The sequence below is a fragment of the Crinia signifera genome, chromosome 4 (assembly GCF_055691185.1).
Source record: "Crinia signifera chromosome 4, ASM5569118v1, whole genome shotgun sequence".
NCBI lineage: Eukaryota > Metazoa > Chordata > Amphibia > Anura > Myobatrachidae > Crinia > Crinia signifera.
Window position 1 is genome coordinate 227,413,515 of NC_139220.1, and position 20,418 is coordinate 227,433,932.

Consider the following 20,418-nt stretch of genomic DNA (forward strand, 5'->3'; position numbering starts at 1 on the left):
GGGGGGGGGGGGGGGGGGACCAGAGGAGACACACACAAGCATTGGGAGAATATACAAACTCAGCATAGTTAGAGCCATGGTGGGAATAGAACCCATGAGTTAGCCAATATCACATAGTAGAAAGAGGATAGTCAAAATCGTCCATTAGCCTGAATCGCACCGTGTGTACACACCTTAAGTCCCAGATCCCCTTTACAAAGCAAAAGTGACCTTACAGTATACATGAGGAAGAAAGTCACAAACTCAGGACATTGTTTCTAAACCTACCTTTTTTAATTTAAAAGAAATAGAAACAGTATATATAGCAAGCAGCCATTCTAAGTTCACCCATCATCCTCATCAGACACATATCTGTTGGTTTTTTTAGTTTTTTTCATTGGGGGTTCATCTTCATCACTGGAATCATACGTCTTATCCTCTGTCTTCCTCTTTGATGTTCTTCCTACCAGAATTGGAAACAAGGAACATTCAGAGTACATACAGATGACCGGCGGTGGAGATGCCAGTGTTCATAATACAGACACTGACATTAAGGTGGAGGGAATCCCGACAAGGGTCAAGTAAGTATACTTACCTTCTCCCTGCACCCTCAATTTAACCCTAACCCTTGCAGCCTAACCCTAATTCTCCGTTAGTGCCCAGCCCCCGTAGCGCACCATCTAATCCTAACACCGACCCCCACCCGCCACACAGCCAAACCCTAACCCCCCCTTCTATGTGCCTAGCCGTCCCCCCCTAATACCTAGTCAAAGACTCCTAAGCTCCACTGGGGACTGATGTGAATGTCCAAATACTCTGTCAAGCACTGTGGAATATATGCTATATAAAAAAACTGATGACAGATAAATATATAAAGCACAACGTTAGATGGACCCTCATTCAACAAGTATAATTATTATCAATAAAAGTGCTTAGGAAGAACATAAATGTGCATAATTAAGGTATATTACAGGTAATCACCACTTTTTGCTCTTTAGTTCGCTATTTAAACTACAAATCCCAGCATGCTCATCATGTCACAAAGGCTAGCTTATCTCTATCAGTAACAGGCAAAGTACAGATCTGGCTCTGATTTTAAACCCAGCAGGAATACAGAACTAAGCTATAGTGCAGTATAGTATACTATAGTATTGTACAGTGTCCTAGACTGTCGTTTGATGATAGGTCAACAGGTCGACACCGCAATCGACATGCACATGGTCGACATGACTTTCCATACTAAGTTGGTGTCCACAGGATATAATCTACAAATTGACACCAATCAAACATGAAATACTCATGTTAACCTTTTCATGTGTCAACCATTTACACGTTGACCTTTTGGCCGTGTCAACTCCCTATGACTACCATGTGCATGTCAACTGTCTGGTGCCGAACCCATTGACTGTGAAGTGATATAAGAGGACTGGAGAGACGCTTAACATGACGCATTTAGTTTTACATGGAAATCTCACTTTTCCTGCAGAATGCAGCATATTGGGGCTGAGGGCTATAGGTTCTTCCTATATGCCGCTATAGGGGAATTCAATTCAGTGTGATGTGCCTCTCCAAGGTATCACATTGCGGCATCACAAGCTTGCAAAGTTAGATTTATTGTTTGTGGTGTATATATGCACAGACACATCCACACGGTGCCCACTGATGTTTTATACAGGATTCAGCTTGGCCAAACATTGGAAACCCTCTAGTTTATTATGGAGAACAGTAGCCAGTAAGGAATTACTCATTTATTCACGCAAAACGTAAAAATTACGTTTGACCCAAAGTCCGCGTACTGCTCAGATAGGGCTAGGCTGCGGGACGGGAGAGAGAGGGATAGGCTGCGAGACGGGAGAGAGAGGGATAGGATGCGGGACGGGAGAGAGAGGGATAGGATGCGGGACGGGAGAGAGAGGGATAGGATGCGGGACGGGAGAGAGAGGGATAGGATGCGGGACGGGAGAGAGAGGGATAGGATGCGGGACGGAAGAGAGAGGGATAGGCTGCGGGACGGCAGAGAGAGGGATAGGATGCGGGACGGGAGAGGGATAGGCTGCGGGACGGGAGAGAGAGGGATAGGATGCGGGACAGAAGAGAGAGGGATAGGCTGCGGGACGGGAGAGAGGGGGATAGGATGCGGGACGGGAGAGAGGGGGATAGGATGCAGGAAGGGATAGGATGCGGGATGGGAGGGTTAGGGATAGGCTGCAGGACGGAAGAGAGAGGGATAGGCTGCGAGACGGGAGAGAGGGGGCTAGGCTGCGGGACGGGAGAGAGAGGGATAGGCTGCGGGACAGGAGAGAGAGGGATAGGATGCGGGACGGGAGAGAGAGGGATAGGATGCGGGACGGGAGAGAGAGGGATAGGATGCGGGACGGGAGAGAGAGGGATAGGATGCGGGACGGGAGAGAGGGGGCTAGGCTGCGGGACGGGAGAGAGAGGGATAGGCTGCGAGACGGGAGAGAGAGGGATAGGATGCGGGACGGGAGAGAGAGGGATAGGATGCGGGACGGGAGAGAGAGGGATAGGATGCGGGACGGAAGAGAGAGGGATAGGCTGCGGGACGGGAGAGAGGGGGATAGGATGCGGGACGGGAGAGAGGGGGATAGGATGCAGGAAGGGATAGGATGCGGGATGGGAGGGTTAGGGATAGGCTGCGGGACGGGAGAGATAGGGATTGGATGAAGGATGGGAGAGAAAGGGATAGGATGAAGGATGGGAGAGAAAGGGATAGAATGCAGGACGGGAGAGATAGGGATAGGCTGCTGCGGGACGGCAGAGATAGGCATAGGCTGCTGCGGGACGGCAGAGATAGGGATAGGTTGCAGTTAGAGATAATCTGCTCCTCACATGACAAGAAGCCGGAATCAGTCACTGTTATAGGGACCAGGAAAGTCCCTGAGAAGCTTAGGGACTGTCTGTCAACATTTTCCGACTTGATGAATAGAAGAGGAATAGGCTGCGAGACGGGAGAGAGGGGGATAGGCTGCGGGACGGGAGAGAGAGGGATAGGATGCGGGACGGGAGAGAGAGGGATAGGATGCGGGACGGGAGAGAGAGGGATAGGATGCGGGACGGGAGAGAGAGGGATAGGATGCGGGACGGGAGAGAGGGGGCTAGGCTGCGGGACGGGAGAGAGAGGGATAGGATGCGGGACGGGAGAGAGGGGGCTAGGCTGCGGGACGGGAGAGAGAGGGATAGGCTGCGAGACGGGAGAGAGAGGGATAGGATGCGGGACGGGAGAGAGAGGGATAGGATGCGGGACGGGAGAGAGAGGGATAGGATGCTGGATGGAAGAGAGAGGGATAGGCTGCGGGACGGGAGAGAGGGGGATAGGATGCGGGACGGGAGAGAGAGGGATAGGATGCGGGACGGGAGAGAGGGGGATAGGATGCGGGACGGGAGAGAGGGGGATAGGATGCAGGAAGGGATAGGATGCGGGATGGGAGGGTTAGGGATAGGCTGCGGGACGGGAGAGATAGGGATTGGATGAAGGATGGGAGAGAAAGGGATAGGATGAAGGATGGGAGAGAAAGGGATAGAATGCAGGACGGGAGAGATAGGGATAGGCTGCTGCGGGACGGCAGAGATAGGCATAGGCTTCTGCGGGACGGCAGAGATAGGGATAGGCTGCTGCGGGACGGCAGAGATAGGGATAGGCTGCAGTTAGAGATAATCTGCTCCTCACATGACAAGAAGCCGGAATCAGTCACTGTTATAGGGACCAGGAAAGTCACTGAGAAGATTAGGGACTGTCTGTCAACATATTCCGACTTGATGAATGTCGGCGTAGTTAATCAGTAAATTATAACTGATTAAAAAGAAAACCGGATTTATCTTCAAGCAAGCTGCGAGAATCAAGCCTGCCATCACCACCAATGTATACTGCTCCAGTCTGCATACTGCTCAGTAATATATAACGGCTGTGAGTAATATAACAAAGTCAGTGTACAGACATAATGAGGCATTATAACAGAACACTCATTTGTGCACTAAGTTTACATTCTTGTGTTTTATTAAACCTTACTCCATTCACTAAGTGCCATCTCTGTGTACTGTGGACAATAATTCTGCTGCAATTCAGTAAAAGTTGTATAGAAAAAGGAAATAAAATATGTAACATTCATGAGAAATAAAGATGCATATTTACCTGGTTCCCCTTCATATTCGTGACTATTGGCTGCAGAGCAGCTGGGAATGCAAACGTCATTATATTTTGCTGCACATTCATGATCACTAATTGGTGCATATTCCTCATCACTTGATGATTGACGTTCCTCGTCACCAGAGGACGCCCATTCCTCATCATTAGATTCCTCCTGAATTGGCTGCAAATCTGTGAAACGGTATCTTGCAAATGGTAGATCCCATAATTCCCGCCCGTCCTCATCGTACTCACAGGGCCCGCAGTCCATAAGGACTTTCAGTCTTTCCTTATCACTCTGACAGGAAGAAAGGTTAAAAAAAAACCGCTGTTTTAGACTAAAACAAGATATATGCAGATGGCAATTGTGCATATAAAAAAGCCTGAATCACAATGAAGGTAACCCACAAGAGTGGGAGAGAGCAAGTCAGAAACACTCTCCCTCAAGCCGGCTATTGCTACATTCTGCCGTTGCAGGGACCTGCTTCGCCATGCTAAATGGGTGAGGTAGGTACTGCCAAATAATGGAAGATACAGGGCTAATGATACATCTCCCCCTTTGTCTCTTATGGCTATGGACAACAAGCAAAATAAGCATAAAAAGGAATAAAAGAGTGATATTAATATAAATAAATATTATTAGTCTGCTGGACCAGCAATATTTTATTGATAAACGGTGACAACAAGTAACAGTTTTTATTGGCGCTGAAAGTGCGCCACAAAATATTTGACTAAATCTATCAGTTACAAATTGTGTAGCGCTCAGGCTTTTCGTGCTCGGCTTAAAAGAAAAAAAATAGGACTAAAGAAATAGACTATTCAGAGAGCTCAGAGCCTGCTTGTCTGTAAGGGATCCCCAAAAACTGTAAGCAGATCCTTCACCTGCACGTTCCATACACAAAGCTTTTAGACAATTACGCTTTGAGTGCCAACAGCTCTGTGCTACAGTCGCTCACATTTGTTACATAAATTCAAATGAAAAAGGTTGTGTTAAGTTATATTATATTTCCTATTTAAGGTGAACATTACAGGTCATTATAATAAATAAAACGGTTTTCTTGGCAATTTTCACACATATTTTGACAAATTCACTTGGAACTCAAAGGGTTAAGTCTAATTTAGCATTTCCTTAAAATGTTAGAAAGCATCATCTCACGTTTACGGCTGTACTTAAAGGGGTATATTCAATGCAAGCGGCGAGGGGGGGGGGTGTATGGTGAGGATGGCTTTTTTTTGGTGAGGAAAAGCCATCTAAGCCGTCCAACCCCCCCTCACTGTATTCAATGTTTTGCAAAAGTCCTCACCGTCAGAGGGCTCCTGATGGTGAGGATACCCTTAAACGGCGAGGTTCACCTGCAAATGCAGCAAGCCCGCTGCAGTTTGTGATGAGCCCAGCCCTTTTGATGGCCATACTCCCCATTTCCACCTCGCTAAAAAGAACCAGCGCGGTGGAAACATTGAGTGAAGGGGGCGGGGTTGAATACTCTGATGGGGAGCTATCGGCACTGCTCGTAGCCCGCATTGAATATACATAAAAGTTTCAAGAGTGCTACTATATATTATTTATAATATTAATCATCCTGGAAAGGGTCACAACTAATTACACATAGCGAGCCATATGTACTAAGCCTTGAAAAGTGAAGTGGAGAGTGATATTGTACCAGCCAATCAGCTCCTAACTGCCAGGTTACAGGCTGTTTTTTTGTTGCTACATTATCACTTTCACTTAGTACATCTGGCCCAGTGTGTAAGAGGTGACCTAGAGTGGGCGTAATCTACAGCACATAACAAAAACGTGACATGAAGGGGGTGACACCTACTGAGGATAGGTTTGGAAAACATTTATGGAAAAATACTACGAGGTGCCATGGAAGGAGTGAGGTTTATTAGTACTTACTATGAGCTGTGCTGAGGTAGAAGCATTTGCTCCATCATGGTCTGAAGAAAGGTTCTTTCCAACTCTACACTGATCAGCAGTGTCTTTGTCTGCCACTATTTACAACAGAACATATATTATAAAACAACAAATAAGACACAATAGGGATCTTTATATATTAAAACATTGAACACACTTTTTCTGCTTTGGAAATCAATAACTGTTCTGGAAATTCTTCACAACGCTGTTGCAGAGGTTACCACAAAGGTTCCGTCAAGTTCATCTCAGACCAGCTCCATGGGGTTCATAGGCAAAAAACACAATGGCTCCAATGCTAATTTGATCGGTCCCCCGCATGTACGCAGGAGGGAACTCTGGTACCACAATCAGGCCCAATGTGTGCAGTATGTATTCCCACACAACCCAATTAGGCACCTCCCAACTGTACCGATTACAGTGGGACAGTCTTGCTATTTTGTGACATTCCCGGGCGGGGGGATCCGGAGATCACCATCCCGTCTGTGCATGGCATCTCTTCAGTGCAGGGAGGAGGGAGTATAAGGAGGGGTGGGGGCTGCCCAGGTGGGGGTGGGTGCTGCCCAGCTGCTACAGAAGCGCTGGGCACGCCACCCAAATTGGCCAAACCAAGTCTCAGACAGCTGTTTCCTGCCTGCTTCTTCCCAGCTTATGTGGTAGAAAGGGCCTTGTTGAAATAAAGATGGCCAAAGAGACACCACAATCTAAATACAATAGTTTCACATCGCCCACCTTGGATATAAAATGATGCACCAGACATCGGCAAGTATTTATGCCCTTGCTGCATGCAGGGTCCCATTGGCAGCGATGCCAGACAGGATACACATTTTTAAGTGTGTACCCAGCTTAAGCCCATAAAAGATTAGGATTGTGTAACGCATGACGATAGGATTTATTTAAAGTGCAGATAGAGAGAAACAAAAAATTACAAGTTTATGTCTCTCTTTTGGTGACAGCTTTTAGTGTTTTATATAACCCTACTCCAATCACTAATATCCCCTTTCATATCCCACAATAACCCGACTCCGACCCAAGTTGTTACCGGGTTGACGTGCAGTGTGAAAGGGCCATTTCAAATCACTCGGGTCTAGCAACTCAACACTCCAACCAAGTTAAAAGAAGGGTTAAACTTGGGTCGGACCCAGGTTGAGCGACTCGGGTCCCATTCACACTATAGGGAGGAGGCAGTGTCAGCTCCAAATGCTGCCTCCTCCCCCGTGCCACCACTCCGCCTTCTTTCTGATGTCAGCGACCTGGCTTATTGTGGGTCACTGTCATCGCAAATGCCGTGTTGCTCCGGGATGTACCAGTGTAAAATCATGGGTACGATCCGGTATTTGTGATGTGAAAGGGGTATTCATGTCATCTGTGTTACGGATTTGAAAACTTCTGCAGTTCAGTATAAGATGTACAGAAAAAGGAAAACTTTTTTTTTTAACATTCTTAGAACTATTTGATGCATTTTTACCTTGTACCCCTTCAAATTCATGCTGAATGGCTGCTGAGGTGCTGGGGATGCATTCTTCCTCATCACTCGATGACGTCCTCTCCTCATAACTGGATAGAACATCGTGTATGGATGCTATACAGTCATTTATTCGATCCCATAAAATCTCCTCCAGACTGATCTCATATGGCTCACAGACCACATAGACCCTCAGTCTTTCCTCTTCACTCTGACAGGAAGAAAGGTTCATAAAAACATTGTTATTTTTGGAGAATAATTTAATAAACATCAGTACACGTGTCCTCTTTATCAGCGCCAATGTCTGCTAAATATACAAATGTATAAAAAGTAAGTGTCACTGAGAGTTCGGAGGGCTGCAGCCATCATTGCTCCACCATAGCTGGGAACTGCATATACATAAAAATGTAACACTGGGGGTATCACCAACGCATGCACACAGTGAGCCTGAACCACATTGCAGGTAATCTGCAAGAGGGTGCATGCACCTTGCAAATCAGATGATTTAACCACTTAAGTGGTATGCCCGCAGCTACACTGCCAGCACTGGTCACCCTGGACAATTTCTATTGTAGGTCACTAAATTCCCTGGTGATCACCAGCGCTGATTGCAGTGCCCAGTAATCAGCATAAACCATTAGTGTTAAGCCAACCCCCCAGAATCCTATTGGTGACCCCCCTACAATTTAAAAGCACACCCTGTGACTGTTTAAAAATATTAAAAAAATATACCACTTAAGGGGTTAACACAACCTCAAGCTATATATGAATCCATTCTGCTGTTGCAAGGACCTGCTTCGCCGATCTAAAGGGGCAACATAGATCCTGCCAATAACAGGAGATACAAGGCTAATGATCCATCTCCCACTGTCATTTATATATATATGGACAATAAGTAGATGTAAATAGGAATTAAAGTGTGACATTAATATGAATGTCATTACTGGTCTGCTGTTCCAGCAATATCTCATTGATAAACTGTTTCAACAAGTGAAACATTTGTTCAATAAATAGTAATAATAATACTATTAAAAAGAAGAAAAAAAAGCTAATGCTGCTCCGCATCTTTATGGTGGGAAATTCATATGTTTCAGTGGCTTCTAGATGGTGCCCAACAGAGGCATTCGCCTGGGTTGCTCCATTCGGACGTGCACAGTCACCAGCTCCCACATTACTGTTATGTTGTTCTGTCATTTTGATAGGCTGGCAACTAAAAACAATAATTCTGGAAAGGGTCACAACTAATTACACATGCCAGATGTACTAAGCCAACTCCAGTCCTCGAGAGCTACCAACAGTTAATGTTTTCCAGATCTCCTCACAGAATCACAAGTGAAGGAATTAGCTCCACCTGTGGATCTTTTAAAATGTGTCAGTGAGTAATGAGTGCAACTGTGCAGCAGCTAGGTTGTCTGGAAACTGTGAATTGTTGGTAGCTCTCGAGGACTGGAGTTGGCTACCACTGTACTAAGCTGTGAGAAGTGATAAAGTGGAGAATACTAAAGTACCAACCCATCAGCTTGTAACTGTCATATTACAGGCTGGGCTTGAAAAATAAAGGTGGCCATACACACGCAGATTTATCTTCATTTCTGGCTCGTTGGAACAAAAACATGGTTATGGATGAGAGCAAATGACAGTTGACCATTTGCTTGGAAATGCTGGAAAACTGACAAACTGTTACTCATCCATAACCATGTTTTTGTTCCAACCAGCCAGATCTGAAGATAAACCTTACTAGTTTATGGGCACCTTAACAGTTATGGGCTGGTTGGCTGGTACTTTAATCACTTCTCAAGGCTTAGTACATTTGGCCCACTAAGCATGAGCTGACAAATGAGCATCTTCAGCACATACCAAAATAGTACATGAAGGGATGACACCTACTGAGGATTTGGGCAAATTTATGCCAATATACTACTAAGAGGTGCCATGGAGTGAGTGATGTTTATTGGTACTTACTACAGGCTGTGCTGGAGTGGAATTATTTCCACCATCATGCCCTGAAGAAAAATTATTTCCTTCTCCGCGCTCATCCGCATTGTCTCGGTTTTCCACTATTTAAAAAAAAAAAAGGTTTTAAAACAACGAATAAGAGATAAAATAGGGAATCTAGATGCCTGTAATAAATTGCTTACTTACTGCTAACACGTCTGAAGCTCGCTGTGGTACCAGTAGCAAAAGTGTCTACGCTCCAACAGTGATGCCAAGTACAGTGCACACACAGAGACTCCACCACTGTTACGTTGGAGGTCACCACTGTGATGCAAGAGGTCACCACTGTGATGCAAGAGGTCACCACTGTGATGCAGAAGGTCATGTGATGCATTCTATTAACCCTATCACTACCACTTTTAATAGGCACTTTACAGTTTACTCTACAGTTTTAATAAATCATCAAAACAACTTTTAAGATAGTTATCTAAATTATCTGGCGACATATACAAACAAGTAACAGTCTATACCAGTGGTGGCCAACCCGTGGCTCTTGAGCCTCATGCGGCTCTCCCCCTTGTAAAGTGTGGCTCCTGCTCCCACTGCTGCCCACCGTCCGTCCCAGTCCCCCCTGCTGCCGATTCCCTGAATCCCTTCTCCTTCTGAGGGGAGGAGAGTGCGTATCGCGCATCTCTCCTACCCCTTACTGTACATCATTGTGACTGGGCCGTCTGCCAATTAGAGCTCGCGGGCCAGCAGCCAATCAGGAGCCTGCCAGCGAACTTTGATTGGTGGACGGCCCAGTCACAGGGAAGTGAGGGGGAAGGAGACGCGCGGTGTGCTGTGCTCTCCTCCCCTCGGTGACATCACAGGACTGCAGGGGGACGCTAGACTGTCCTCTCCCCGCCCGGCAGCAGCAGCAACAACGGTGAGTGCTGCTGCTGGGAAATATGCACTGTGGGAGCATAGCAGTTTGTGGCACTGTGGGGGCATACCAGCTTTTTGGCACTGTGGGGGCATACCAGCTTTCTGGCACCGTAGGGGCATACCTGGCACTGCACTATTGGAGGCATATTTGTATCACACCCACCCAAGGGGTCAAAATAGACTACGCCCCTTTTTTTGGCGCATGCACCTTCGGCGTGCGCATGATGTCGGCTCTTTAGCTTGACTACCGATATTTTTCGGCTCTTTACCTCTGACCAGTTGGCCACCCCTGCTCTAGGTACACATCCAAAATGTATTACTGAGTTGAAAGAAGTGGATTCTGGTGCATGGTTTTGAAACCGCAGTCAGAAAAAAAATCACATCCATATCAACATGTTTATAACCCCCGGGGCTGTCGTTTTGGTCAAAAAATTAAAATTCTAAAAGTTCAGTTTTTTCTGCTTTAAACTCTAGGTACACATCCAAAATGTATTACTGAGTTGAAAGAAGTGGATTCTGGTGCATGGTTTTGAAACCGCAGTCAGAAAAAAAATCACAACCATATCAACATGTTTATAACCCCCGGGGCTGTCGTTTTGGTCAAAAAATGAAAATTCTAAAAGTTCCGTTTTTTCTGCTTTAAACTCTAGGTACACATCCAAAATGTATTACTGAGTTGAAAGAAGTGGATTCTGGTGCATGGTTTTGAAACCGCAGTCAGAAAAAAAATCACAACCATATCAACATGTTTATAACCCCCAGGGCTGTCGTTTTGGTCAAAAATTAAAATTCTAAAAGTTCCGTTTTTTTCTGCTTTAAACTCTAGGTACACATCCAAAATGTATTACTGAGTTGAAAGAAGTGGATTCTGGTGCATTATTTTGAAACCGCAGTCAGAAAAAAAATCACAACCATATCAACATGTTTATAACCCCCGGGGCTGTCGTTTTGGTCAAAAAATGAAATTTCTAAAAGTTCTGTTTTTTCTGCTTTAAACTCTAGGTACACATCCAAAATGTATTACTGAGTTGAAAGAAGTGGATTCTGGTGCATGGTTTTGAAACCGCAGTCAGAAAAAAAATCACAACCATATCAACATGTTAATAACCCCCAGGGCTGTCGTTTTGGTCAAAAAATGAAAATTCTAAAAGTTCCGTTTTTTCTGCTTTAAACTCTAGGTACACATCCAAAATGTATTACTGAGTTGAAAGAAGTGGATTCTGGTGCATGGTTTTGAAACCGCAGTCAGAAAAAAAATCACAACCATATCAACATGTTTATAACCCCCGGGGCTGTCGTTTTGGTCAAAAAATGAAAATTCTAAAAGTTCCGTTTTTTCTGCTTTAAACTCTAGGTCAGTGGTGGCCAACCCGTGGCTCTTGAGCCTCATGCGGCTCTCCCCCTTGTAAAGTGTGGCTCCTGCTCCCACTGCTGCCCACCGTCCGTCCCAGTCCCCCCTGCTGCCGATTCCCTGAATCCCTTCTCCTTCTGAGGGGAGGAGAGTGCGTATCGCGCATCTCTCCTACCCCTTACTGTACATCCTTGTGACTGGGCCGTCTGCCAATTAGAGCTCGCGGGCCAGCAGCCAATCAGGAGCCTGCCAGCGAGCTTTGATTGGTGGACGGCCCAGTCACAGGGAAGTGAGGGGGAAGGAGACGCGCGGTGTGCTGTGCTCTCCTCCCCTCGGTGACATCACAGGACTGCAGGGGGACGCTAGACTGTCCTCTTCCTGCCCGGCAGCAGCAGCAACAACGGTGAGTGCTGCTGCTGGGAAATATGCACTGTGGGAGCATAGCAGTTTGTGGCACTGTGGGGGCATACCAGCTTTTTGGCACTGTGGGGGCATACCAGCTTTCTGGCACCGTAGGGGCATACCTGGCACTGCACTATTGGAGGCATATTTGTATCACACCCACCCAAGGGGTCAAAATAGACTACGCCCCTTTTTTTGGCGCATGCACCTTCGGCGCGCGCATGATGTCGGCTCTTTAGCTTGACTACCGATATTTTTCGGCTCTTTACCTCTGACCAGTTGGCCACCCCTGCTCTAGGTACACATCCAAAATGTATTACTGAGTTGAAAGAAGTGGATTCTGGTGCATGGTTTTGAAACCGCAGTCAGAAAAAAAATCACATCCATATCAACATGTTTATAACCCCCGGGGCTGTCGTTTTGGTCAAAAAATTAAAATTCTAAAAGTTCAGTTTTTTCTGCTTTAAACTCTAGGTACACATCCAAAATGTATTACTGAGTTGAAAGAAGTGGATTCTGGTGCATGGTTTTGAAACCGCAGTCAGAAAAAAAATCACAACCATATCAACATGTTTATAACCCCCGGGGCTGTCGTTTTGGTCAAAAAATGAAAATTCTAAAAGTTCTGTTTTTTCTGCTTTAAACTCTAGGTACACATCCAAAATGTATTACTGAGTTGAAAGAAGTGGATTCTGGTGCATGGTTTTGAAACCGCAGTCAGAAAAAAAATCACAACCATATCAACATGTTTATAACCCCCGGGGCTGTCGTTTTGGTCAAAAAATGAAAATTCTAAAAGTTCCTTTTTTTCTGCTTTAAACTCTAGGTACACATCCAAAATGTATTACTGAGTTGAAAGAAGTGGATTCTGGTGCATGGTTTTGAAACCGCAGTCAGAAAAAAAATCACAACCATATCAACATGTTTATAACCCCCGGGGCTGTCGTTTTGGTCAAAAAATGAAATTTCTAAAAGTTCTGTTTTTTCTGCTTTAAACTCTAGGTACACATCCAAAATGTATTACTGAGTTGAAAGAAGTGGATTCTGGTGCATGGTTTTGAAACCGCAGTCAGAAAAAAAATCACAACCATATCAACATGTTTATAACCCCCGGGGCTGTCGTTTTGGTCAAAAAATGAAAATTCTAAAAGTTCAGTTTTTTCTGCTTTAAACTCTAGGTACACATCCAAAATGTATTACTGAGTTGAAAGAAGTGGATTCTACTGCATGGTTTTGAAACCGCAGTCAGAAAAAAAATCACAACCATATCAACATGTTTATAACCCCCGGGGCTGTCGTTTTGGTCAAAAAATGAAAATTCTAAAAGTTCCGTTTTTTCTGCTTTAAACTCTAGGTACACATCCAAAATGTATTACTGAGTTGAAAGAAGTGGATTCTGGTGCATGGTTTTGAAACCGCAGTCAGAAAAAAAATCACAACCATATCAACATGTTTATAACCCCCGGGGCTGTCGTTTTGGTCAAAAAATGAAATTTCTAAAAGTTCTGTTTTTTCTGCTTTAAACTCTAGGTACACATCCAAAATGTATTACTGAGTTGAAAGAAGTGGATTCTGGTGCCTGGTTTTGAAACCGCAGTCAGAAAAAAAAATCACAACCATATCAACATGTTTATAACCCCCGGGGCTGTCGTTTTGGTCAAAAAATGAAAATTCTAAAAGTTCAGTTTTTTCTGCTTTAAACTCTAGGTACACATCCAAAATGTATTACTGAGTTGAAAGAAGTGGATTCTGGTGCATGGTTTTGAAACCGCAGTCAGAAAAAAAATCACAACCATATCAACATGTTTATAACCCCCGGGGCTGTCGTTTTGGTCTAAAAATGAAAATTCTAAAAGTTCCGTTTTTTCTGCTTTAAACTCTAGGTACACATCCAAAATGTTTTACTGAGTTGAAAGAAGTGGATTCTGGTGCATGGTTTTGAAACCGCAGTCAGAAAAAAAATCACAACCATATCAACATGTTTATAACCCCCGGGGCTGTCGTTTTGGTCAAAAAATTAAAATTCTAAAAGTTCATGTTTTTCTGCTTTAAACTCTAGGTACACATCCAAAATGTATTACTGAGTTTAAAGAAGTGGATTCTGGTGCATGGTTTTGAAACCGCAGTCAGAAAAAAAATCACATCCATATCAACATGTTTATAACCCCCGGGGCTGTCGTTTTGGTCAAAAAATTAAAATTCTAAAAGTTCATGTTTTTCTGCTTTAAACTCTAGGTACACATCCAAAATGTATTACTGAGTTGAAAGAAGTGGATTCTGGTGCATGGTTTTGAAACCGCAGTCAGAAAAAAAATCACAACCATATCAACATGTTTATAACCCCCGGGGCTGTCATTTTGGTCAAAAAATGAAAATTCTAAAAGTTCCGTTTTTTCTGCTTTAAACTCTATACTATAATTGGGAAAGACCCTGGAGAAAAAGAGAATAATGTAATATCTGAGTTAGACACACTAGATCGATAACACAGGTTGAGTATCCCTTATCCAAAATGCTCAGCTCAGAAGCATTTTAGATAACAAATTATTCCGTATTTGGCAATATTTTTATATTTCAATGAGGTATCTTGAGGACAGAACCCATGTGTGAACACAAAATGAATTTATGTTGTATTAACACCTCAAACACATGAAATACACAAAAAACAAGGTTTCAAAACATGACAAAAAGTTTGTGTCCTATCTCAGGCACTGAGTTTGAATGCTAAGCTACTAGTGCCAGTTTCATATCATGTCCCCAGTAGTGCCAGTTACATTATCTCGTACCCAGTAGTGCCAGTTTCATATCATGTCCCCAGTAGTGCCAGTTACATTATCTCATCCCCAGTAGTGCCTGTTTCATATCATGTCCCCAGTAGTGCCAGTTACATTATCTCGTCCCCAGTAGTGCCAGTTACATTATCTCGTACCCAGTAGTGCCTGTTACATTATCTTGTACCCAGTAGTGCCTGTTTCATATCATGTCCCCAGTAGTGCCAGTTACATTATCTCGTCCCCAGTAGTGCCAGTTACATTATCTCATACCCAGTAGTGCCTGTTTCATATCATGTCCCCAGTAGTGCCAGTAAAAACTATGTGCAAAAAAATAATTGTTTAGTATTCAGTCAGTGCCTGTTAGAGAACACAAACTTTAGGTCATGTTTTGAAACCTTGTTTTGTGCATATTTCATGTGATTTAGGTGTTAATACAACATTTTTCATGTTTTGAAATCTTGTTCATGTACAAATAAAATATATTTGTGTGTATTTCAGGTGTTTAAACATAAATGCATTTTGTGATCTCACATAGTTACGGTCCTCAAGATACCTCATTGAAAAAAATATTCAGAAATAAACTGAATAATCCTTTATCCAAAAATGTTCTGGTCCCGAGCATTTTGGATAATGGATACTCAGCATGCAGTAGAAAATTTGGTACTTATGTAATATCTGGGCTCCCATTTTTCATATGAGACCGCGTCCGCTCGCCACGCTTCGGGCACGGTGGCTCGCTGCGCTCGCCACACTATATAAAATCAACTCCATGCGTAGTTGGATAGTAGGGGTATGAAAAAATGGGGTGCATTTAACATGGGAGCCCAGTTAATACATAAGTACCGAAAATTTATATTCTGGGAAAATCCCATAAAATAATATATATATATATATTTTTTAAAGTATCACCCAGGACACTGCTGGACTTTTGCTAAAGTTTTTCAGCCAAAAGCAAGGTGACATCAGACTTGTCAATACACCATTGGCAGAGGCGGAAACATGAAATGGGCTGCTCCGTGGTATCCACTATCGTGACAAAGGGCGACCATAGACCTTAATTTGTAGAGGTTTTGTAGTTGTGTAAATGCAGTGCACTTTTAATTATTATTGACACTTAGGAGGAATTAATGGTACTTGTGTAGTTTCACGGCGCCACACTATGCTTCGTTGTTACATACTGGCAAATACCTCCATGTTACATACTGGCAAATACCTCCATTTCAAACCACCACTATCCACAACCCGAAGCGCTGCGAGCCCCACGAGGGGACCCAGTACGCATCCTCCCAACCTGTTCATACCCCCACTATCCACGTCGGCGTGGAGTTCATTTTATAAAGTGTGGTAAGCGCAGTGAACCACCAACCAGAAGCATGGCGATTGCAGACAGCCCTGTGAGGGGCTCCATGTTACATACTGGCAAATACCTCCATTTCAAACCACCACTATCCACAACCCGAAGCGCTGCGAGCCCCACGAGGGGACCCAGTACGCATCCTCCCAACCTGTTCATACCCCCACTATCCACGTCGGCGTGGAGTTCATTTTATAAAGTGTGGTAAGCGCAGTGAACCACCAACCAGAAGCATGGCGATTGCAGACAGCCCTGTGAGGGGACTTAGAAAATGAGCCCATAGCTTCGCTCGCGTTTTCCGCTGCGCTTGCCACACTTCAGGCTCGGTGGCTGGGTGGGCTTGCCACACTTTAGAAAATCAACTCTACGCTGATGTGGATAGTGGGGGTACCGCGTCCCCTCCTGGGGTTTGCAGCGCTTGCCATGCTTCAGGCCGACGTGGATAGTGGGGGTGTTTGAGGAACACATTTACACATGTCAGGAAGGTTAAAAATGGTCAATGGTTCCCACACAATGTAATAATCGCTGACTGACTACGCTAACTGCGCAATGCTGACTGACTATGCTAACTGCGTAAACTCCAGTTAGGCGTGAACGTACACACAGTCGCAGACACAAGCTGACAGGGACGCTGACTATGCTGGCTGCAGGAACACAACGCTGATTCTGACAGGGACACTACGCTTACTACGTAAGTGGCGTCGTGAAACTACACACGTACCGGATTTAATTTTGCCACAGGCTTTACTGTGTGGCTTCAGATGGATTGTAAAGTGCCCGGAGGTATTGTATTAGCCGCTCGCAGTAAGTTAGCCCTGAAGTGTCCAGAAGCAACACGTTAGCCTGATTCTGAGTAGCACGCGGTGTCAATGCCACTTGTAGTTACACCCTGCACCCCTTTCCCCCATTGTGTTCCAAGGTCATCCTGTGGATGTAATGTGATTTTTTCGTTTTACAAATGAACTTTAACCCCTTCCCGACATTTGACGTACATGTACGTCATGGCCGGGATGTACTTCCCGACACATGACGTACATGTACGTCATGGCTTTAAACTGTCCCCGCGTCTATAGACGCGGTGACAGTTTGGAGATGTCTGCTGTCCCTGACAGCAGACATGTCCCAGCATGTCCAGGGGGGGCGGCGATGCCTCCCCCCCCGTCGGCGATCGCTGTGATTGGCTGTTCAATGTGAACAGCCAATTACAGCGTTTTCTGTGTACCGGCGAATAACGTTCGCCGGTGACACAGGGATCGGTGGTGATTGGTGCTGTAAAGTACAGCACCAATCACCACGGGGTGTAAGGGTGACACTGGTGTCACCCCACCTCACCCCACCCGCCCCCAAAGGCCGTGATTGGTCCGTCGGACCGACGGACCAATCACAGCCATGGAGGGTGATTTAAACTAACGGTGACTGCACTGCAGACGCCATTCTGGTCTGGAATTGCGTGCAGTGCGGTCACCGTGCCTATCTGCCGTGATATACTGACCTGATCCTTGCAAATACTTACCTGATCACTGCTTGTAGCGTGCTGGATGCTTCCTGGATCCTGTGACTTCTTGTGACTTCCTGTGTTGTGCTGCTGCAGTGTGATAGAGATAGAGAGAGATAGTGACAGAGAGTGCTATATTTTGTGTCTGCTGCCCCCCCCCCCCTGTTGTGCTGATCAGTATATCTGTGCTGATCAGCAACTTTTTGGGGGTGCTGGTTTTTTTTTATATATATATACAGCTGTGCTGCGTGTGCAACTGACTGCTGCCCCCCCTTTTTGTGCTGATCAGTATAAATTAACTGATCAGCAACTTTTTGGGGGTCCAGGGTTTTTTTTTTTATATATATACCTGTCAGTGCTGCTGCTGCAGTGTCATAGAGTGATAGATAGTGAGAGATAGAGAGAGATAGTGACAGAGAGTGATAGAGAGTGCTATATTTTGTGTCTGCTGCCCCCCCTTTTGTGCTGATCAGTATATCTGTGCTGATCAGCAACTTTTTGGGGGTGCAGGGTTTTTTTTTTATATATATAACTGTCAGTGCTGCTGCTGCAGTGTCATAGAGTGATAGTGAGATAGAGAGAGATAGTGACAGAGTGATAGAGAGTGCTATATTTTGTGTCTGCTGCCCCCCCTTTTGTGCTGATCAGTATATCTGTGCTGATCAGCAACTTTTTGGGGGTGCAGGGTTTTTTTTTTTATATATACCTGTCAGTTGCTGCCAGTTGCACCAAAGGTTGTGCACCTGCTGCCCCTCACTGGTAATCAGTGTCGCATCAGTGATCACCTTTTTTTTTTTTTGAGGGTGCTGTGGGGTCTTTTTTTAATTTTTTTTTTACACACACTGTGATTTTGTGGGTGTCCTGTGGCCACTGTGCGCTGATCAGTGACGTACATCACTGATCAGCTTTTTCGGCACAGGGTTGATCTATTTTTTTTTTTTTGATCAAATTCCTGTTGCCTTTGAGCGCTGTTTAGTGACGGACGTTACTGACCAACATCTGTGCTCAATTTTTGGCGCAGGACCTTTTTTTTTTTTTTTTATTGGGATCAAATTCCTGTATAAAGTATTTTTTTTTCTGCACTACATACACACTACACACTACATACCCCCCCGGGTTGAAATAAAGTTTGTACCCCCCCTACACTATACACGTGTTGAAACATTTCACTACCAGAAACACAAAAATAAAAATGGCATCCCAAATGTCATCCCAGTCATCCAGAAGAATGTATTCAGCGGAGGAGGCATATGCCATGCTTGCCTCTGACTCTGACACAGCCAGTGATGCAAGCGGGGAATTTGAAGGATTCATCTTAAGCTCCTCTTCCTCCTCTAGTGATGAGGGACCCCCTCAAAGACGCCCCCGTAGAGCAGCTGAGACCCCCCCAATAATTGATCTCGTATGGACCCCACCACCAGACAATTTTGAGCCCCAGGTTCCTGAGTTTTTGGCCATCCCAGGAATCCAATTTGATTCCACAGGTCTCAGAGAAATTGACTTTTTCAAATTATTTTTCTCTGATGATTTTATAAATTTAATGGTGGACCAAACTAATTTATATGCCCAGCAGTTTATTGCTCAAAACCCCACGTCATCATTTGCTAGGTGGACCCCTGTAGATGCAGTAGAGATGATGACGTTTTGGGGTCTGGTGTTTCATATGGGCATAGTAAAAAAGCCAGAAATTAGGCAATATTGGAGTACAGATGTTCTGTACAGCACCCCACTGTATCGTATGGCCATGACCCGGACTCGTTTTGAGTTAATCCTTAAATTTTTGCATTACAACGATAATGCACAGTGCCCACCCAGAGATGATCCCACCTTTGACCGGCTATTCAAAGTCAGGCCGGTCATTGATCATTTCAGTGCCAAATTTGCAGAGATGTACATCCCAGATAAATTCATTTGCATAGACGAGTCCCTTATACATTTTAAAGGAAGGGTTAAATTCCGCCAGTACCTTCCCAATAAGAGGGCAAGGTATGGCATAAAAATGTATAAGCTGTGTGAAAGCACCTCAGGGTACACTCACAGGTTTAGGGTATATGAAGGGAAGGATTCAAGAATTGAACCGCCAGAATGCCCCCCCTCCCTCGTAGGTGTTAGTGGAAAAATTGTCTGGGATTTAGTGCACCCCTTCCTGGATAAAGGTTATCACCTCTATGTGGATAACTTTTACACCAGCATCCCCCTGTTTAAGGCCCTTGGTTCAAGAGGTACAGCAGCTTGCGGTACTGTGCGCAAGAACCAAAGAGGCCTCCCAAAAACGCACGTTGCCCAAGTAATGAGAAGGGGTGAAAGCAGGGCACAATCCACCGAAAATATGTTGTTGGTCAAATATAAGGACAAGAGGGATGTCCTTATACTGACAACAATTCATGGAGACAGTACCACCTCCGTCCCTGTACGAGGTACCAGTACCCACACCTCAAAACCTAATTGTATCCTGGATTACAATAAGTACATGGGCGGAGTGGATCTTTCAGATCAGGTACTGAAGCCGTACAGTGCCCTGCGGAAAACAAAAATCTGGTTCAAGAAGCTGGCCGTGTATATCATCCAGATGGCACTGTATAACGCTTACGTGCTATTCCGTTCTACCAGCCAGAGGGGGACATTTATGCACTTTCAAGAGGAAGTCATAAAGGGCCTAATATTTGGGAACCAGCAGGCAGAG

General features: G+C 44.8%; 1 protein-coding gene across 1 annotated transcript; it reads right to left on the reverse strand.

Annotated features, from left to right (window-relative positions):
• Positions 1-314: 314 nt before the first annotated feature.
• On the reverse strand, positions 315-10,125 carry LOC146072539 (uncharacterized). The gene is made up of 5 exons (XM_083179764.1): positions 9,463-10,125; positions 7,504-7,711; positions 6,021-6,115; positions 4,130-4,421; positions 315-442 (listed from the first exon to the last, which is right to left on the reverse strand). The coding sequence occupies exons 4-5, from the start codon at positions 4,392-4,394 to the stop codon at positions 324-326; spliced, it is 384 nt and encodes a 127-aa protein (XP_083035890.1). The 5' UTR covers positions 4,395-4,421; positions 6,021-6,115; positions 7,504-7,711; positions 9,463-10,125; the 3' UTR covers positions 315-323.
• Between the last annotated feature and the right edge of the window lie 10,293 nt (positions 10,126-20,418).

Excerpts from the sequence above, each read along its gene's own strand:
- LOC146072539 (XM_083179764.1), bottom strand. The coding sequence starts at position 4,394 with ATGGACTGCGGGCCCTGTGAGTACGATGAGGACGGGCGGGAATTATGG. Across the intron at positions 443-4,129 it reads CGAATATGAAGGGGAACCAG|GAAGAACATCAAAGAGGAAG; the intron begins GTAAATATGCAT and ends CAATTCTGGTAG.